Source organism: Carcharodon carcharias, chromosome 5, assembly GCF_017639515.1.
Source record: "Carcharodon carcharias isolate sCarCar2 chromosome 5, sCarCar2.pri, whole genome shotgun sequence".
NCBI lineage: Eukaryota > Metazoa > Chordata > Chondrichthyes > Lamniformes > Lamnidae > Carcharodon > Carcharodon carcharias.
In genome coordinates, this window is record NC_054471.1 from 66,968,980 (window position 1) to 66,986,712 (window position 17,733).

General features: G+C 38.7%; 1 protein-coding gene across 14 annotated transcripts in view; it reads left to right on the top strand.

The window, feature by feature from the left end:
- The window catches only part of LOC121278139 (proline-rich nuclear receptor coactivator 1-like), a 42,713-nt gene that overhangs the window by 1,131 nt on the left and 23,849 nt on the right, over positions 1-17,733 (top strand). For 4 of the 14 annotated variants that reach the window (XR_005943060.1, XR_005943061.1, XR_005943062.1 and 1 more), the window contains exons 2-3: positions 596-1,007; positions 3,500-3,546. Coding sequence is in view for 10 of the 14 variants with exons in the window: in XM_041188241.1 (XP_041044175.1) it covers positions 596-1,007; positions 3,500-3,546 (459 nt within the window). In the remaining 4 variants the exon portion in view is untranslated. Of the gene's footprint in view, positions 1-595; positions 1,008-3,499; positions 3,575-6,678; positions 6,989-11,103; positions 11,321-11,367; positions 11,458-16,839; positions 17,028-17,733 lie in introns of those variants that run through there. The other 10 variants (XM_041188244.1, XM_041188246.1, XR_005943063.1 and 7 more) reach the window with 9 other exon arrangements.

The window sequence follows — 17,733 nt, forward strand, 5'->3', positions numbered from 1 at the left end:
ATGGGGAGCAGTCGGAAGCCGGTGGATGGGGAGCACTTGGAAGCCGCCGAGCCCGGATAGGGGGGGAATGTTGATGGGGAGCACTTGGAAGCTGCTGAGGGGATTCAAACTCCGTGGTCGTTCTGAAGCTCTTGGGCCGCACGCTCTTGGCCGCCCCAACAACAGCCAGCCAATCAGCGCGCTTCATTTTGCGACCAATGGCTGCAGAGGCCGTTGTTATCCTGGTGTCCTTTTGGGATGCCCCGGGTTAATTTCCTGTTCGGGACTTTTCGCTCTCTACAAATTCAGTTCAATGGTTACCCCCCCCCGCCCCTTTCCTGCCTTACGGTGTTCACTGGATGGGGTGCAAGGGAAAGGGACCTTAATAGGGCAATGGGAGCTAGTTTCTGCCAGAAGAGCTTGTGGCTTAAAGATGATCTTCGGTCTCACGTGCAAGATTGTCCAACTTCCCATTGGAGAATGCTGCTGGGGGAGGGAATCCCTGGGACATATAGTAGCTAGTGTAGATTAAACTTTCAGTTTAGGTCCTTGCTGAAGCTTGGTCAATGTGCTTTGCAGCCTAGTTCATTTAACTTTTTTCTTTTGTTTGTCTTAGGTGACCAGATTGAACATGGGAAGATCGGATAAAGTAATAGTTCCACACTCTCCATTCATGTATAGTGTAATTAAAGCAGAAGAGTACTGCCAACCCTTAAGTACCAAGAAAAGAAACAAGCGTAACCTTCAGTTGAGAAAAACTTCAATAAAAAGAAATGAAAACAACCATAGTCAGAATGCTCCCTCTGTTGAACGCTGCAACATTCTCAAAAAAGAGGGGGGAAAGCCGATTATTTCTGGAAGCCCCTCCAAAAATCTAAAATTACTGAAAGTTGGTTTGAAGTCTGTACTGAGTCTTCAAGGAGATCAGAACTATGCTGGGCCAAAATTCAGTGAGCCACCGTCTCCCAGTGTTCTACCTAAGCCACCCAGTCATTGGGTAGGAGCACACGCTGAATATCCTGATAAGAGTAAGGAAATAATGACTGTCCACTTAAAGACTTTACTAAAAGTTGATGTATAATTCAAGCACAGTTCAGGTTAACTTAAACACTGTAATAGAGTCATAAATTAAGAATGTTTCAGTCGTTGCAGCAGAAGGTCCTGCATTTTAGACAATTGTAAATTTCTGATTGTGCTTTTGGGATAACCATATGCAAATGGTGCTAGTAATGAAGTGGAATTGTGTACATTAGTGTAAACCATGTAATTATTTGTATATTTTCATATACTCAATTTGAAAGAAAGGAATTATAGTTTCATATGAGAATTTGTTGCCTTGTACCAGTTGGTGGGCAGAGTTAAAATTTTATATTTTGTATATAAAAGGGGAAAACTCAAGTTTAAAGCTGAAGCATTCCAAGTTGTTCATCCTCTGAATGCATGAACCAGCAGCTGTAGAGTTATGTATGTCCCTTTGTAAAGATGTTTGACAATCTGCAATGCATTCTTGACAGGAAAAAGAACTGGGCAAAAGATAGAACGATTCACGCACTGTTTTTATCTGCACTAGAGGATATTACGTACCATCAACAAGATGCACTTTTCATCTTATTGAGTGTTAAATATATAATGTGAATTAATTTTAAAGTCTCACCAAATTTAACTTAAAGCTCTGGCTGTAGGAGGAGCAAAGTTTTGTCTGTTAGTAAACAGAATACCTCGCTGTTAGTGTACAAGTTTTGTGGATCCTTTAAGTGTTGGTCCCAAGAATACCATTGATAAACTTTTTTTAAACTTGGATAATTTCCTTCACCAATTTGCCCAATTGTTGCCTAAGTTGTGAATACCAATGGGAGCAACGAGTTGTGCATCTCATTTGTTAGCTCACCTAAATTTCCTACAGTTCCACTTCTGAAAATGGAAACCAAATCTGCTCGACTTTTTCTTCCTGATTTCTAATGTTTAGTTGTACTGTGGCCGATGCCAGTTGCTTTGTAGGTATTTTCCTGAATTTCTAGGACTGCTTTGTTGATTGGATAGTTAACTTCAGGCCTGACTAAATGATGCTGCAATGAACTAAGATGCACACAGGATCAATGAGATTTTCCTTCTATAAAAACTGCAGTTGTCAATATAGTTAACCCATTTTGTACTTTAGATGAGTAATGACATTAACTGTTTCATGTGATTCTTTCATTCCTTCAGTGTTGCACATCTGAGCTGTTTACAGGAAACAAGTTCTGCTTGTTTACAGAACTCTCTCCCCGATTTGAGTCTATATACAATGCCAATTAATCAATGACATGGGTAATTGCTTAAATTAGATTGACTGGTACTGGTTCATTCAGGTGTGAATTGCCATAATCTTCAAAAGAGCTCTTAGCATTATGTCTGAACAGATAGTTAACAATTGTTAACTATCTGAAGTACAGTTACTTAAAAGCTTCCTAAAATTTCTCCCTACAGCCATTTTGGTAATTGAACTAGCATTTTAGTTTTTAATAACTCAAATGAAAACAATGTATGGAAGTGTTTACAGTTCTCAAAAGGGGATAATTATTGATCCTGTGTCTTCATTTTGGGTCTAACATATTGTTTAGGCTATACAAAACTATCTCAACAGATTTTGAGTACTCTTTGAGAGAATGGGTCATGAACTCAGTGGTTTCTATAACAGTTGAAAGAAAAGTCCAGTCATAATACTGGAAATGGTAATTCTACCTAATGTTGAATGAGTAAACACAAGCTGAAACATTTTCTTGTCTTTTATCCCTATGCAAGTCATCAATTATTTACCAGTGACTTAAAAAAACATATAGCATTGTCTATTTGTTAAATGAGGAATAAAACTATTTTCCAGAAGAAATGCTGACATTCTTGAAGTAAAGATATTTTGCTGCAACATTTGTTAACTGTTCCTCTTGTATCCTTCCTACAAATTGGCAAATTTCAAAACCAAAAATAAAACTTAATTGGTCTCCCTGGTAATTGTCTTGTTTATTTTCAAAAGATTCCATTCATTGTCCATGTAACAATACCTGTCACTTTTTGATACTGTTTCTAATAGTACATGGAGCAGCAAGGTTGGATCAGTCATTGATACTGTCTTTCCCTCCACCTGAAATTCTGCTTATGGACCTTGTAGATGGCAGGAGAATACTTTTGACAAAGATATAAGAAAGCTAAGTGTTATTTTAAGGTATATATGTTATTTTTCAAGAGTTTGCCATGGAACACATCTCCTTGAGCTTTGAAGCAAGTCCTTTCCTTTACTTCTACTTCTCGACCTCTTGTCTGCATCAGGATAGCAAAAGCAGTTCTCTTCCTTGTATCCCTCATGAAGATGGTTGTCACCCTCCACTTGTATAAACATTTTACAATGTCTTAAATTTCCTAAGTGCTTTAAAATCAAAGAAGTGTTGTAATGTAGGAAAACATAGCAAAAATTTGCTCTTTGCAACTTCAAAACTTCTGCTTATTTATTATTTCCTTCTTCTCCATTTTCCCTCTTGTGTGCTAGATTCCACTCAAATGCATCCAAGCTTTTCACCTCAACTACTGCATGTGGTAAGAGTCAACTTTAACCATTCTCTGGGTAAAGATGTTCTTCCTTTAATTATTTTTTAGATTTGTTAACTATCTAACATTCATAGTCCCCAGTCTTGGACTCCTTATAAAATCTTTGCAAGTATAGTGGGTCACTACTCAGCCTTCTCTTTTCTAGAAAGAAGAACTGAAGCCTGTTCAGCTTTTCCTGATTGCTGAAACATTTCAGTTCTTGCATCATTCTTAAATCTAGTTTCTGTATATCCTTTTTGTAATATGCAGATTTTAAAAAATTCATACGGTTGGGAAAGCAGTTAAAGTTAACAATCCATTCAACAGCTTCAGCTGATGTGAATGGTTATGATGCCACCAGGAATGGGCCTCTTAGGGCAGAAGTTCAGTATAAGGACAGTGGTCTGATTTTTTTCTTGCATCCCATGAAAGAATATCGTGGGCAGGACCAGCTTTTGTTGACCATACCTAATTGCCCTGGAACTGTGGCTTGCTAGACCATTTCAGAGGGCAATTGAGTCAACCACATTACTGTGCGTCTGGAGTCACATCTAGGCCAGGTTAGGACAGCAGGTTTCCTTCCTTAAAGGACATTGGTGAACCACATGGGGGTTTTACAACAGTTGATAGTTTCATGTTTGCCATTATTGAGATTAGCTTTATATTCCAGATTTATTAATTGAATTTAAATTCCACCAGCTGCCATTATGGGATGGCCACAGTCACAATTGAGCTGTTCCACTTGTGGAGCAAGTGGTCAGGACTTCCCTGGCCCATCCTCAAGCAGTTGATGGTTGTCCAGATTTTCAGTGGACATGTTAATTACCAGGTTGCAGTTGGTGATATTTGCTGTCATCCAGGAGATACACCATCAAGAGTGAGGCTGTCATCAGTTTTGTAAAGTGTGGAGTGTGTTCCATTAGGGACTATGGGATTTCAGATGAGTGTGTGGGTTCTTTTTTATTGTGAGACCTTGTGTTTGTCGGTGTCCTTTGTTGGCTGTCAGGCAGCATTGTTTGAGGAGGATGTTTATTGCGGATATCAAGAGCTCAATATGTGCTAGCACAAGCCACTTGAGGTGCGTTGGTCTCTGCCCCAGAATTATTCATCATGACTTCTCAGAGGTGGATATCTACTGTGCAGCAGCTCCTGAGTCAGTTTGAGCAGGCTGAGTGAAATACTGTTGGCTGTACTGTCGCAGGTATCACCTGCCAGTTTCCGTATGAAACTAATTTTTAACCTTGGCTCCAGTGTTGTGCAGGTGTAACCAGTAAGTCAATGTACGATCAAGTGTTGCCAAGGTATTTTGGCATTTGAGTGAGTGGTCACATGTTCTTCATGGACATGAAGTTCTTCCCTGGCCTTTTGAGTTGTACAGGTGGAAGACTGAGTCGACAGCCTTGGCAGTGTTTGTGAAGTAGGCTTCCAGAGAACATTAATCTTTATCTTTAGTGAGTTTTCTCAATGTCCTTAAGCTGCATAGCCTGAAAAGCCAGGGCCAAGCCAGCAGCATATGTGAAGAGCTGTGATTTTATGGGACATATGCAGATAATAGCAGTATTCTCACCAAAGTTTTGTATTAGTGTCCCGAATAGAATTTTGTTTTTTACTGTTGTCTGCTCAAAGGGTTTTAATGTGTGAGATTAGTGTGTTTTCTTATCCTCGGCGATTTGTCCCTTTATGCATTTAAAAATAAAGATTATCACACACTTGCCCCTGTGGTTTAAAGTGTGACATATCAGATTAGATACAGATGAAGAAAAAAATTAATGATTACAATCTTGAGTTATTTCAGTCTTTTTCCGTAACAGGCCTGTAGTTTCTTAGATGAATTAATGCTTTAGTTGCAGTGGAGATCTTGTGAAAGCAGTGGGTTTTTAGTAAGCTGCAAGGCTGCTTGTAGTTGAATTGTCAAGAGGTTGGCTCTTGGGCAAATGTGAAGTTGGAACAGGTTGCTGGGGGGAAGAGTCTTCCTCCCACTTTCAAGGTATAGCTGATTAACCTTGGCTGCACAGTTGTCTTGCAGCTGATTCAATGGTATTTCTGCCTCAGAACAATTTCTGCTGTTTTTAAAAGTACGTAACAAACATGGCTGCCTTACCAATGTGACCTGATACAACTCCAAAATCCTTCTCCAAACAAGGTGGTGCATTAGGCCAGTAAGCATCCTATGTTTGTGGTTTTTCAGACAGCCAAGGTCATTGTATTTGGGATGAGGATGAGGAGCCAACACAATACAATGAAAGGTCAATGAGATTCATATTCATCTGACACCCATTGAGTTTTGATGTCTTTATTGTTCAGAGTGAAGCAGAAAGTTGAGTCGGCTGATATATAATAGTCCTGTTTGTTGATGGTCCATCCTTATAAAAGATATGTGAATTTTACAAGTGGCTGATTATCCATGTTAGATATTTGTTTGAGTTCAGGACTCTGGAGTTGAATGCTGCTAAAAGTCATATGAAATGCTAGCAATCTTAAAAGCTTTTGTCAATTTTAAAAACATAAGTTTGGTAATATCTTCATCCCTGTACTGCGGATGACAACACATTTAACATAACTTCTTAATTCTTTAGCACCTTGATCCTGTTGTCACTTAGAACCATAAAATGATGCCAAGAACCAGCTGTATGGCCCATTGGACCTATATAAATAGGAGCTGGAAAAGACAGGTTGTTTGAACCACTTCCCAACAAGATAATGGTTGATCTATCTCAACTCCACCTTCCTGCAATAAGAATATAAAAAATAGGAGCAAAATAAGGCCTCAATGGGAATCAAACCCAGGGTTGCCTGTTTGCAAGTCAGTCACTTTTAACCAACTGTGTAGGCTCATTGGTAGAACCTATCCTGTTATTCCACTCCCCTGCTCTATCCCTATAGCCCTCTTTTTTTTAAGTATTAATCCAATTCCGTTTTGCAAATTAATATTACATTTGTTTCCACTACCCCATTAAGCAGTGCATTCCAAGTTGCAACAACTTGCTAACTTGCTTCTGGTTATTGAGCCAATCACCTTTAATCTGTGTCTTCTGGTTCACCTCATTCATATATGTCTGATAGTGCTACTGTAAATTATTGTGGAAGATTTTTCTACATTAATGCTACAATATAAATTCAAGTTGTACATTTGTATTTCAGGCAGAGGTCTCGATATGATTGTGTGGGGACTGTGGATAAAACGCATCTCAATCCCAATGTTATCAGGATTAATTTTAGTCAATTGGCAGCAAAGGCACTAACCAGATAAGCCTTAGCTCAGTACCACAATGGATGATCATAGAAATTACAGCACAGAAATTCAGTGCCAATTCCTTTACTGGAGCTATGCAATCTCATTTTGAATACCTTTCATATCCTTTTGTATTTTGTTTCCAATTAATTTTGAAAAATGGTGCCTCATTTTAATGTATTCCATCTTCCAATGGTAACCTCTTGTTTATACCTTTTGTTACCAATTTATTATTAAGTAGAAACAATCCTTTAATTTGGAAAATCCTGTTTGGATCCTTTGTAATCTTGTATTCACTGAAAAAGTATTCAAGCCCTTTTTAATAACTATAAGCTCAAGTCTTTTTAGGCTGTCCCTCGTGGTTGAGAATGACTTGCTTCCATACTAAAAATGAGCTCTTGGGTGACTAAAGTATATTTCTAGTGAATCTTCAGTGTGCGGCTATTGGTCCTAATACTTTCCTATGATGCATTGTGTGAATCTGCACACAGCATTTCAACTACAGATGAACAACTTGAACAAATTCATCACCACCTTGCTTTTATGTTCAGTCCATCCAAAATCCCATTTAAGTGCCATTTTCTCCCTGCACTTAGCCTTTTCAGAGAAAAATGTACATATCTGCACTCTTGGTCCCACAGCTCCAATATAATATCTGACTTTTGATACATTTGTCCTGAAATAACCGTTGATGGTTATCTCACATGCATAGAGTTCCCTCGTATAAGTGAGATGTTCTCAGGCCATGATCTCCAATGATTCCATCTTTTTAAAGCAGTTTTCTTTCTTCAATTGATGTAAATGCTTAGTACTGCTGCCAGAGCCTAGGAAAGCTGTTGAATCTGAAGGTTCACTGCTATTACTAAATTTTATTTATTTGTTTATCATGAGATTTGTTTAAATGTGACATAAGAGATTGTTAGAAAAAATGACATTCATGGGACAGAATACAGTATGAACATATGAAATAGCAGAAGCAAGCCATTCATCCCTCAAGCCTGCTCTGCCATTCAATAAGATCATGGCTGATCTGTGTTTTGAATTCCACATTCCTATCTACCACGTATAATCTTTGATTCTCTTGCCTAACAAGTATCCGCCTCTGCCTTAAAAATATTCAATGACCCCACCTCCACTACCTTCTGTTACATGACCTGCAGAGAAAACGTTTCTCGTTGTTGTGATAGGCAGTATTTGCCAGGCTGACCAAATCCACAAGGGAAACTTGGTCACATCACAACAATTTTGCAATTTATTACAAGCAGGCCTGCGCACTGAAGTCAGAAGTATTGAGTCCACTACCACCTTTAGAGATTTTAAAAATTGAATTAAAACATTTATTAGCAAAAGAACAAACCTAAACACACACACAATTACAATTTTTTTTTAACATTCATGGGATGAGTGTGTTGCTGGCTAGGCCAGCATTTATTCCCTATCCTTAATTGCCCTTGTTCAGAGGCAGTTAAGAGTTAACCATGTTGCTGTGGGTCTGGAGTTACATGTAGGCCAGGCCAGTACGGCCCCTAAAGGACATTAGTGAAGCAAATAGGTTTCTACAACAATTGACAATGGTTTCATAGTCAACATCAGACTTCCAATTCCAGATTTTTATTCAAATTTCACCATCGGCTGTGGTGGGATTTGAACCTGGGTCCCCAGAGCATTACCCTGGGTCTCTGAAATACCAGTGACAATTCCACTATGTCACCACCTCCCCTAATTACACAGTTGTAACAGTTCCCAAATTTCTACTTAACCAGGCTCAACTCCACACCCCCTATAATGTAACATTCTAAATAGATTCTTGTTTTATTAAATTAGACGAACAAACTCTTAAGCCAGCTTTATATTATCCCACAATAATATTAGGATTAATATGATAGTTCCTTGACACCTCCATCCTCATGGAAAACTGAACCACCATAATTTTAAAAGACGGCTTCATTTTCTCAACCCATCTGACATTGCTTACTATAATTCCCTATATACATAAAGCTAGTACATGACCAGGTACATGCATTAACATGATGAAATATACAAACCCTTTGTATCAACAGAGGTCATTTGAGTCCAGTGTCCATGTTTCAAATGTCCAATCTCCTTTGACCTTTAAGCTCTTGACAGCATATCTGCAATTAAAATTTCTCATCCAGCCACATGCGTAATCTGTAAATTAAATGATTGGAATAATTAACTTCATCTGAACAGTCTTACACTTTGGTCCCGAAATTTGTCCAGAAATTTTAAAGGTTTGTAGTTGGTATAAACAATTGTTTCTGAAAAATTGCTTGCAACAGGAACCTTGAAATGCTGTAATGCTAACACCAGACCTAGGGTCTCTTTTATGATGGCTGAGCGTCGCTTCTGATGTACATTCAGCTTTTCAATTCCTGTTTCATCATCTTATAACAACACAGCACCAATACCCAAATCACTGGCATCAATTGCCAATTTAAACTGCTTGACATGATTAGGTGCCACCACAACAGGTGCAGTCGTCAACACATGTTTCTGACACTCCTGTGTCCATTGAAATTTCTTGTTCTCTTTAAATAGTTCAGCCAATGGAACAACCACACTGGTAAAATTTGGTACAAACTTCTGGTAAAATACACTTGCCCAGTAATCTCAAAACTTCCCTTTGGGAAATTCACGATGGCTTTTATTTCAAATCTCTTGGGGCTACCTGACCATGTCCAATGGTATGGCCTAGATATGTAACTTTCACTTTTACAAATTTATTCTTAGCCAAGTTCACCACCAAATTAACTTCTTGTAGTCAATCAAACAGTTCTTTCAGATGTTGTAAGTGTTCCTCCCATGTTTGACTGAAAACTACCAAGCCGTCAATATAAACAGCACAATTGCTCAGTCCTGCAATTGCTTTTTTTTGTCAGTCTCTGAAATGTTGCTGGTGCATTCTTCATACCAAGTGGCATAACTTTAAACTGATATAGTCCATCTGGCATTACAAAAGCTAATACCTCTTTTTTATTTTCTGATAACGGTACTTGCCAATATCTTCACAGCAAGTCAATCTTTGTGATAAACTCTGATTGTTCCACTTTCTCAATACAATCTTACAACCATGGAATAGGATATGAATTTGCTTTTGTCATTTACCTTTCGATAGTCTACACTGTGTGTTCCATCTGGTTTCGGCACCATCACAATAGGTGACCTCCAGTTACTGCAAGTAGATTCTATGATGTCATTCTGAAGTATGAATTTGATTTCCTTTTGTACTTGGGCTAAATTTACTGGATTTAATCTATAAGGATGCCTTATTTTAACTGAATCTCCCACATCTACATCATGTGTAGCTAAATTTGTTTTTCCCAACTTATTCCCACAAATAGCTTTATGTGGCTGCAGTAGCTTTTCCAAATTACATTGACACTTGTCTGGAAAGTAACTCCATATTTTATTTAAAATTTTAAATACCCACTCATTGTCCAATTTGATTAGAGGAAAATCAATTTCAGAATCCTTCATTTCTACCTCTTTATCAACAACTACTAACACCTCCTTTTGGTTATCCTCCCTGTTGAAGTACTTTTTAAGCATATTTACATGAAACATCCTCTGCTTCCTTCTATGTGGAGTATTTATTAAATAATTTACTTCACTCAGTCTCTTTTCAATCATGTAAGACGCACTAAATCTTGCCTTTAATGGTTCACCTGACACTGGTAACAAACAAACACCTTTTCACGGCAACAAATCTACAAGCTTTTGCCCTCTTATCTGCACTTGTCTTCATCACCTGCTGTGATATATTTAAATGTCTCTTAGCTAACACACATGCTCTGTCCAATCTTTCCCTGAATTTTGTCACATAATCCAGGAGAGTTGTTTCTGAACTCTGCCCCACTAGCTTTTCCTGTATCAACTTAAGTGATCCCCTTACTTCATGACCATAGACTAATTCAAAAGGACTAAACCATGTAAATTCATTAAGGACACCCCAAATAGCAAATAACAAGAATGGAATCCCCTGATCCCAGTTCTGTGATAATCTTGACCATAATCCCTCATCATAGTTTTTAAAGTTTGATGCAATCTCACTAAAGTACCTTGTGATTTAGGGTGATAAGCTAATGACTTAAACTGTTTTATCCCAGGCTGTTCATTACTTCCTTAAACAGCTATGGCATGAAATTCGAACCCTGATCCGACTATTTCTTTTGGTAATCCATATCTTGTAAAAAATTTAGTCAACTCCTCTACAATTCTCTTTGCTGTAATATTTCATAAAGCTATCGATTCTGGAAAACTGATAGACATATCCATGATTGTCAGCAAGTACTGATTTCCAATTTTGGTCTTAGGAAGGGGCCCTACACAATCAATCAATCAGGACCGTGGTAAAAGGTTTGTCAAATGCTTGAATCAGAATTAAAGATACAGGTTTGATCACTGCTTGAGGTTTTCCTGTCACCTGACATGTGACATGATCTACAGGATTTGCCAAATCTTAATGTAGTCAAAGCCAATAAAAATGTTTTTGTATTTTCGCCTGAGTTTTCCTAATTCTTAATGTCCAGCTATTGGAATTTCATGAGCCACTCTCAATGTTTCATTTCTATATCCAGATGATATAATTATTTGATGTTCTACCACCTACTTCTCACCTGCTGGAATACGAGACACCCTCATTTCTTCACTATCACGTTACCTTTAAGGTAATAACATTCTGGAATACATTCTGCCTTTGTTTAAGCTGTCTGATATAACTCCTTTATTTGTGGATCCTTCTGCTGTAACTCTACCAATTTCACTGAGTTAAACACTTCTCCCTCACCCTCTTCAACGTTCTCTTCCTGCACAATCTTTTCAAAGACAGATCCAGCTAATTGGATGTCAACATCCTTCTCCAGCCTTTCAGTTCCTCCTGTTCCAACCTGAGTTTGTGATCTTGTTCCTACACAATCTGGAAACAATCCAGAATGCTCTTCCTGCAGCATCTCTGTTGAATGCATATCCATAGGCGCTCAATTGCGGTAGGCACTACCAACATCTGTGACCCAGCTATATTATTACCTAAGACAAAATTGAACCCTGCAATGGGCAATTTTTTCATTATTCCAGCAAACAGCTCACCTGTTTTCAACTTACTTTTTAAATTTGCCTTCCACAATAGAATAGGTTTAGCATCTCCATGAATCCCACTTATTATCACTCTTTCCTGCAATACTCCCCCCGGACAACAAATAGCACTATCCCATAACGTTAAGGACTGACTAGCCCCTACATCCCTTAAAATTTTAACAACTTTGCCTGCTCCACCTTGTACACATGGAATGGCTTACCCTTCACACACACAATCTTCAAACATTTCTGTAACCTGCCTTTCAGAACTCACTTGGGGAAATTGTGTACACATTCCCACTTCTTTACCTACCACTGATTCTTCCTGCTTCACCTGTATACAAACCGCTACTTTGTCTTGCCCCTGAATCTCAGAACCCACAGTACTCTTATTTCTAGAACTTTTCTGCATTCCAGCTATTGCAAAAGGTTTTCCCTGTAACCTGCAACACATTGACTTCGTATGCCCCACCTTATTGCAGTGAAAGTATTTAAGTCTTTGAGTGTTACTTCCACCCTCAGCACCTTCTTTCCTAGTCTGAGGTGAATCTTCCTGAAAAATTCCAGCTGCTCCTCTTCCCTGACTACCTGCCTTCCTTTCACCTTCCCACTTCCTATCCTTCTTGGACTTGAAAGGTTGACGAGAAAAAAGTATAGATCTTTGGACTATCTCATAATCATCAGCTTCTCTGCTGCTTGCTTAGCCGTTTTAACCCTCTGTTCTTCCACATGAGTGGAATTGAAGGAACTGAAGGAATTGATCTTTAAATTCTTCCAAAGAGCTGCATACATTGTCTCTATCTTTAATGCCCGTATCAACCAGTCAAAATTACTTTGTTTTACTCTTTCAAACTCAATATAAAGCTGACCAGTCTGTTTCCTTACATTCTGAAATTTCTGCCTGTATGCCTCAGGAACAAACTCATATGCATCCAAAATACCCTTTTTTACTGCCTCATAATCCACCGCTATGTCTTCTGATAATGACGCATATACCTCATGAGCTCTACCTACAACCTAGATTGTGAAAGCATATCCAGACTTCTTGTGGCCATTTCATTTGCTTAGCTATCTTCTCAAACAAAATAAAGAATGCCTCTACATCCCTTTCTTCAAACTTCAGAAGAGCCTACTTCAGAAGAGCCTGTAAAAAGTTAAACATCTCCCCACCGGGTTTTAGGTTGGATGTGCTTGTTTCCACATCAGAAGCTTCCTCAGCATCTGAGATCGCTTTTTTAACTTCCAGTCTTTTAAGCTGATATTCTCTTTCCTTTCCTCTTTCCTCCATTGCTAACTTCTCCAGTTCCAATTCCCTTTCCTGTTTTCTTTCTCTCTATCACCTTTCTTCTTGCTCCCTTTTAAATGCTCGTTTTCTCTAATTCAATTTTTTTCATTTCCATTGCTTGTTCAAGTTCAAGCTTCTTCATTTGTAATTTGTAACAACCTCTAGCTGTGACTCATTAATTCCAGTTATCCCCTCTAATTTCAAATGCTGCACTATTACTTCATTTATGGCTTGGCCTAAATAGCCAAGTGGTTATGGTACTGGGTTTGTAACCCCAAGATCAAGAGTTCAAATCTCACAATGGCAAACTATGAAACAATGTAACTTCATCCGAAACAGATAGAAACATGTTTGTACTCGAAAGAGTTACTTCAATTATGTCCGCTTTCTTCACCCTTGCGTTAATCCTAACTGCATCTTTAAAATCCCTCAACACCAACTCCCTGAGTTCAATGTTCTTTTTGTACTCCTACCCTTAAGATTCACCAAGTCCAAGACAATCAGGGAGTTTCAAAAATCCCGTAAAGAGCCCCCAATTTAATTATGATATGGCAGGTGGTATATGCCAGGCTGACCAAGTCCACAGGGGAAACTTGGCCATGCTATCACAATGATTTGGCAATTTGTATTTATTACGAGAAGGCTGGTACACTGAATCAGAAGTAGTGAGTCCACTACCACCTTTAGAGATTTTAAAGATTAAATTAAAACATTTATTAACAGAGGAACAAACTTAAACACACAAGCTTACAGTTACACAGTTATAACCGCCCCCAAAATTTCTACTTAGCCAGACTCCCGACTACATAAGGCAAAGTCCAATAGATTCCAAATTTATAAAGTCATCCAGCAATATTACCACAGGCATCCACTGGACAATGGACTCCCAAAGGCTTTTAACACAACTTTGGTTACTGGAACAGCAAACTCCTGCAGTGTGGCTAGAGGCTATTTCCCGCAAGTCTGTTTCACACAGTCACCTTTCAAGATCTCATCCAGCCACTCCTCAAACAGCCTTCCATCCTTCTTTAAATATATTTCTCCCTTGTCGATCTGTAAGTCCCATTGTTTCAACTTGCCTTTAAAAGTTACTTTTCCCAGAATATAACAATCTTCCATGTTATCATTATGGCCAGCACTTTTGTGAAAAATCAACATCATAACTTTGCCTTATTTACCATGCCAGTTGTAACCATTTTCCATGTCCCTTTGAAAATCAAACTCTTCTCCACTTACCTAAAAATGCAAATTTCATTCACACCATATCTGCTGACCTCACCCTAGCTTTACTCATCTCTATTTCAAACACCTGTTTTACACTTCACTTCTTTGATAATTTAAACCTTTGCAGTCTAACCATCTCTAGCGTAACTAAATCAGCCACACACACACACACACACACGTCTGTTTTAAAATATCCCACAATAATATTAGGAAAAATATGATCATTTATTGACATCATCTCTGTTTTGACAGGGCAACCCTAATTTTAAAACAGTGCCTGCTGGTTCTGGATTCACCCACAAGAGGAAGCATCCCTTCCATGTCTACCTTTTCAAGACCATTCGGGATCTTATATACTCAATGAAGTCACCCCTCACTCTTCTAAATTCCAGTGGAAACAAGCCTAGCCTATCCAACCTTTCCACATAAGATAACCCACTCATTCCAGCTATCAATCTGGTAGATTTCCTCTGAACCGCCTCCAATGCATTTACATCCTTCTTAAATAAGTAGACCAAAACTGCACACACTATTCAAGATGTGGTTTCACCAATGTCCTGTATAACTGAAACATAACATCCTTATTATTATGTTCAATTCCTCTCAATAAAGGATAGCATTCCATTAGCCTTCTTAATTACTTGCTATCCCTGCATACCAACTTTTTGTGACTCATGCACTAGAACACCTAGATCATTCTGTACCTTGGAATTCTGCAGCCATTCTCCATTTAAGTAATACACTGCTTTTTTATTCTTCATGCCAAAGTGAACAACTTCACATGTTCCCACATTATATTCATCTGCCAAACTTTTGCCCATTCACTCAACCTATTTATATCTATTTGCAACCTCCTGATGTCCTCTTCACAACATACTTTCCTACCTATCTTTGTGTCATCTTCAAATTTAGCTACCATGCCTTTGTTCCCCTCATCTAAGACATTGATATAAATTGTAAAAACTTAAGGCCCCAGCACAGACTCCTGTGGGATTCCACTCTACAAATCCTGCCCATCAGAAGAACATCCATTTATGCAAACACTCTGTTTTCTGCCAGCCAGCCAATCTTCTGGTGGCAGGACAGGTGGAGAGAGCAGTTAATAAAGCATATAGTATCTTAGGCTTTATTAATAAGGGCATAAGAGCAAAGAGCTAATGCTGAATTTAGATAAGACACTCGTTAGGTCTCAGCTGGAGTATTATGTACAGTTCTGGATGCCACATTATAGGAAGGATGTGAACACATTGGAGAGATTGCAGAAGAAAGGTTCCAGGGATAAGAAACATAGTTACAAAGTTAGATTAGAAAGGCTGGGACTTTTCTCCTTAGAGAGAAGAAGACTAAGAGGAGATTTGATAGAGATATTCAAAATCATGAGGAGGCTGGACAGAGTAGATCGGGAAAAGCTGTTCCCGCTCGTAAAAGGATCAAGAATGAGAGGGCATAGATTTACTGTGATTTGCAAAAGAAGCAAATGTGACATGAGAGAAAACTTTTTATCACAATGAATGTTTTGGGTCTGCCTAGAAGTGTGGTGGATGCAAGTTCAATTGAGGCACTCAAGAGGGCATTAGATGATTATTTGAATAGAAACAAGGCACAGGGGTATGGGGAAAACGCAGGGCAATGGCACTAGGCCATAATGCTCATTTGGAGGGCCGGTGCAGACATGATGGGCCACATGGCCTCCTTCTGTGCCATTGAAAGTCTGTGATTGTGTGATCCTATCCATACTAATATGTTACCGCCTACACCATGAGATTTTATTTTCCACAACAACCTTTGACATGGCACCTTATCAAATGCCTTCTGGAAATTCAAGCACAGTACATCTATAGGCTCCCCTTTATTCACAGCGCATGTTACTCCATCAAAGAATTCCAATAAGTTGGTTAAAAATGATTTTCATTTTACATAATCATGTTAACTCTTCCCGATTACCCTGAGTTTTCCTAAGTGCCCAGCCAAAACCTCCTTAATGATCAATTCCAGTATCTTATACCTTACTTAATTACATAGATATTTGTTTTAGGTATTTACTTAATTTTTATTTATTTATTTAAATTAATAAACCCTACCGTTTCCAATAAGCTGTACTACTGCTATTACAAAAACCTTATTATGAAGAAAATCTTACAGACCAATAATTGTACTAGTATTTAGAAGATAAATGAGCAAAACAAGTAAAATACTCACCAACCAATCATTTACCTAATTCTCTGTGATGACACAATTGAATTCCTCCAAATCTGGTCATCCACTGAGACCGAGCACCAGCAAGTGGCTCCTTAATCTCCCTGGCTCTGCTCTCGCTCTTTCTCACACTCCTTTACCTCTCCAGCTCCACTCTCAGTCTCACTCTTTCTTGTGCCCTTTTACCTCCCTGCCTCGCTTTCTCACGCTGTTTTATCTCCCCAGCTCTGCTCTCGGTCTCACTCTTTATTACGCTCTTTTATCTCCCCAGGTCCACTCTCAGCCTCGCGCTCTTTTATCTCCCCGGCTCTGCTCTTGGTCTCACTATCTCGCGCTCCGAGGGGCTGGGAACTGTTTAGAACCCCTCGGGCTCAAAATGAATGTCTGCAAATGATTGTAATATTCATTGATTGTATTGATGCACCTAGTGATACATGTTGTAAAAGTTGAACCTGATTGTATTATTGTGATAGTGATTTTGAAATGGTTTGGAATGTTCTTGAAAATATTTTATGAATAAAGTGTAGTTTTGCAAAAAAAAAATCTCGCGCTCTTTTACCCCCCTGGCTCCACTCTGGATCTCGCACTGTTTTATCTCCCCAGCTGTGCTCTTGGCTTCAAGCTGTTTTATCTCCCCAGCCCCGCTCTCGGTCTCGCTATTCCGCGCTCTTTTTATCACCCCAGCTGATTGCTTCTCAGTCTGTATGGAAGAACAATAGTGGTGTGCCACAGGGGTCAGCACTGTGACAACAGCTCTTTTATTCATATTGATGGCCTGAACATGGGTATGGGAACATAATTTCAATGTTTGCAGATGACACAAAACTTAACAATACAGTAAACAGTGAGGTGCAAGAGGTTTAATTTTGCCTGCCATGCCAATTACATAAAGAGTTCTGCCACTGAATTTAATAGATTAAGAATATTTAACAGGGGGAAAGCCAACTGCAATGGGCTAAAAATAGATTTGACCTAGATAAACTGACATCAAATGTTGGCAGGCAAAACTGTAACTGAACAATGAGCTATCTTTAAAGAACAGATAGTTTGGGCTCAGTCAAGATATATTCCCCACAAAGGGCAATAGTAGGACAAACAAATCCAGAGTGCTCTGAATGACAAAAGAGATGGAGATTAAGATGAAGAAGAAAATGTGTGTTTATGA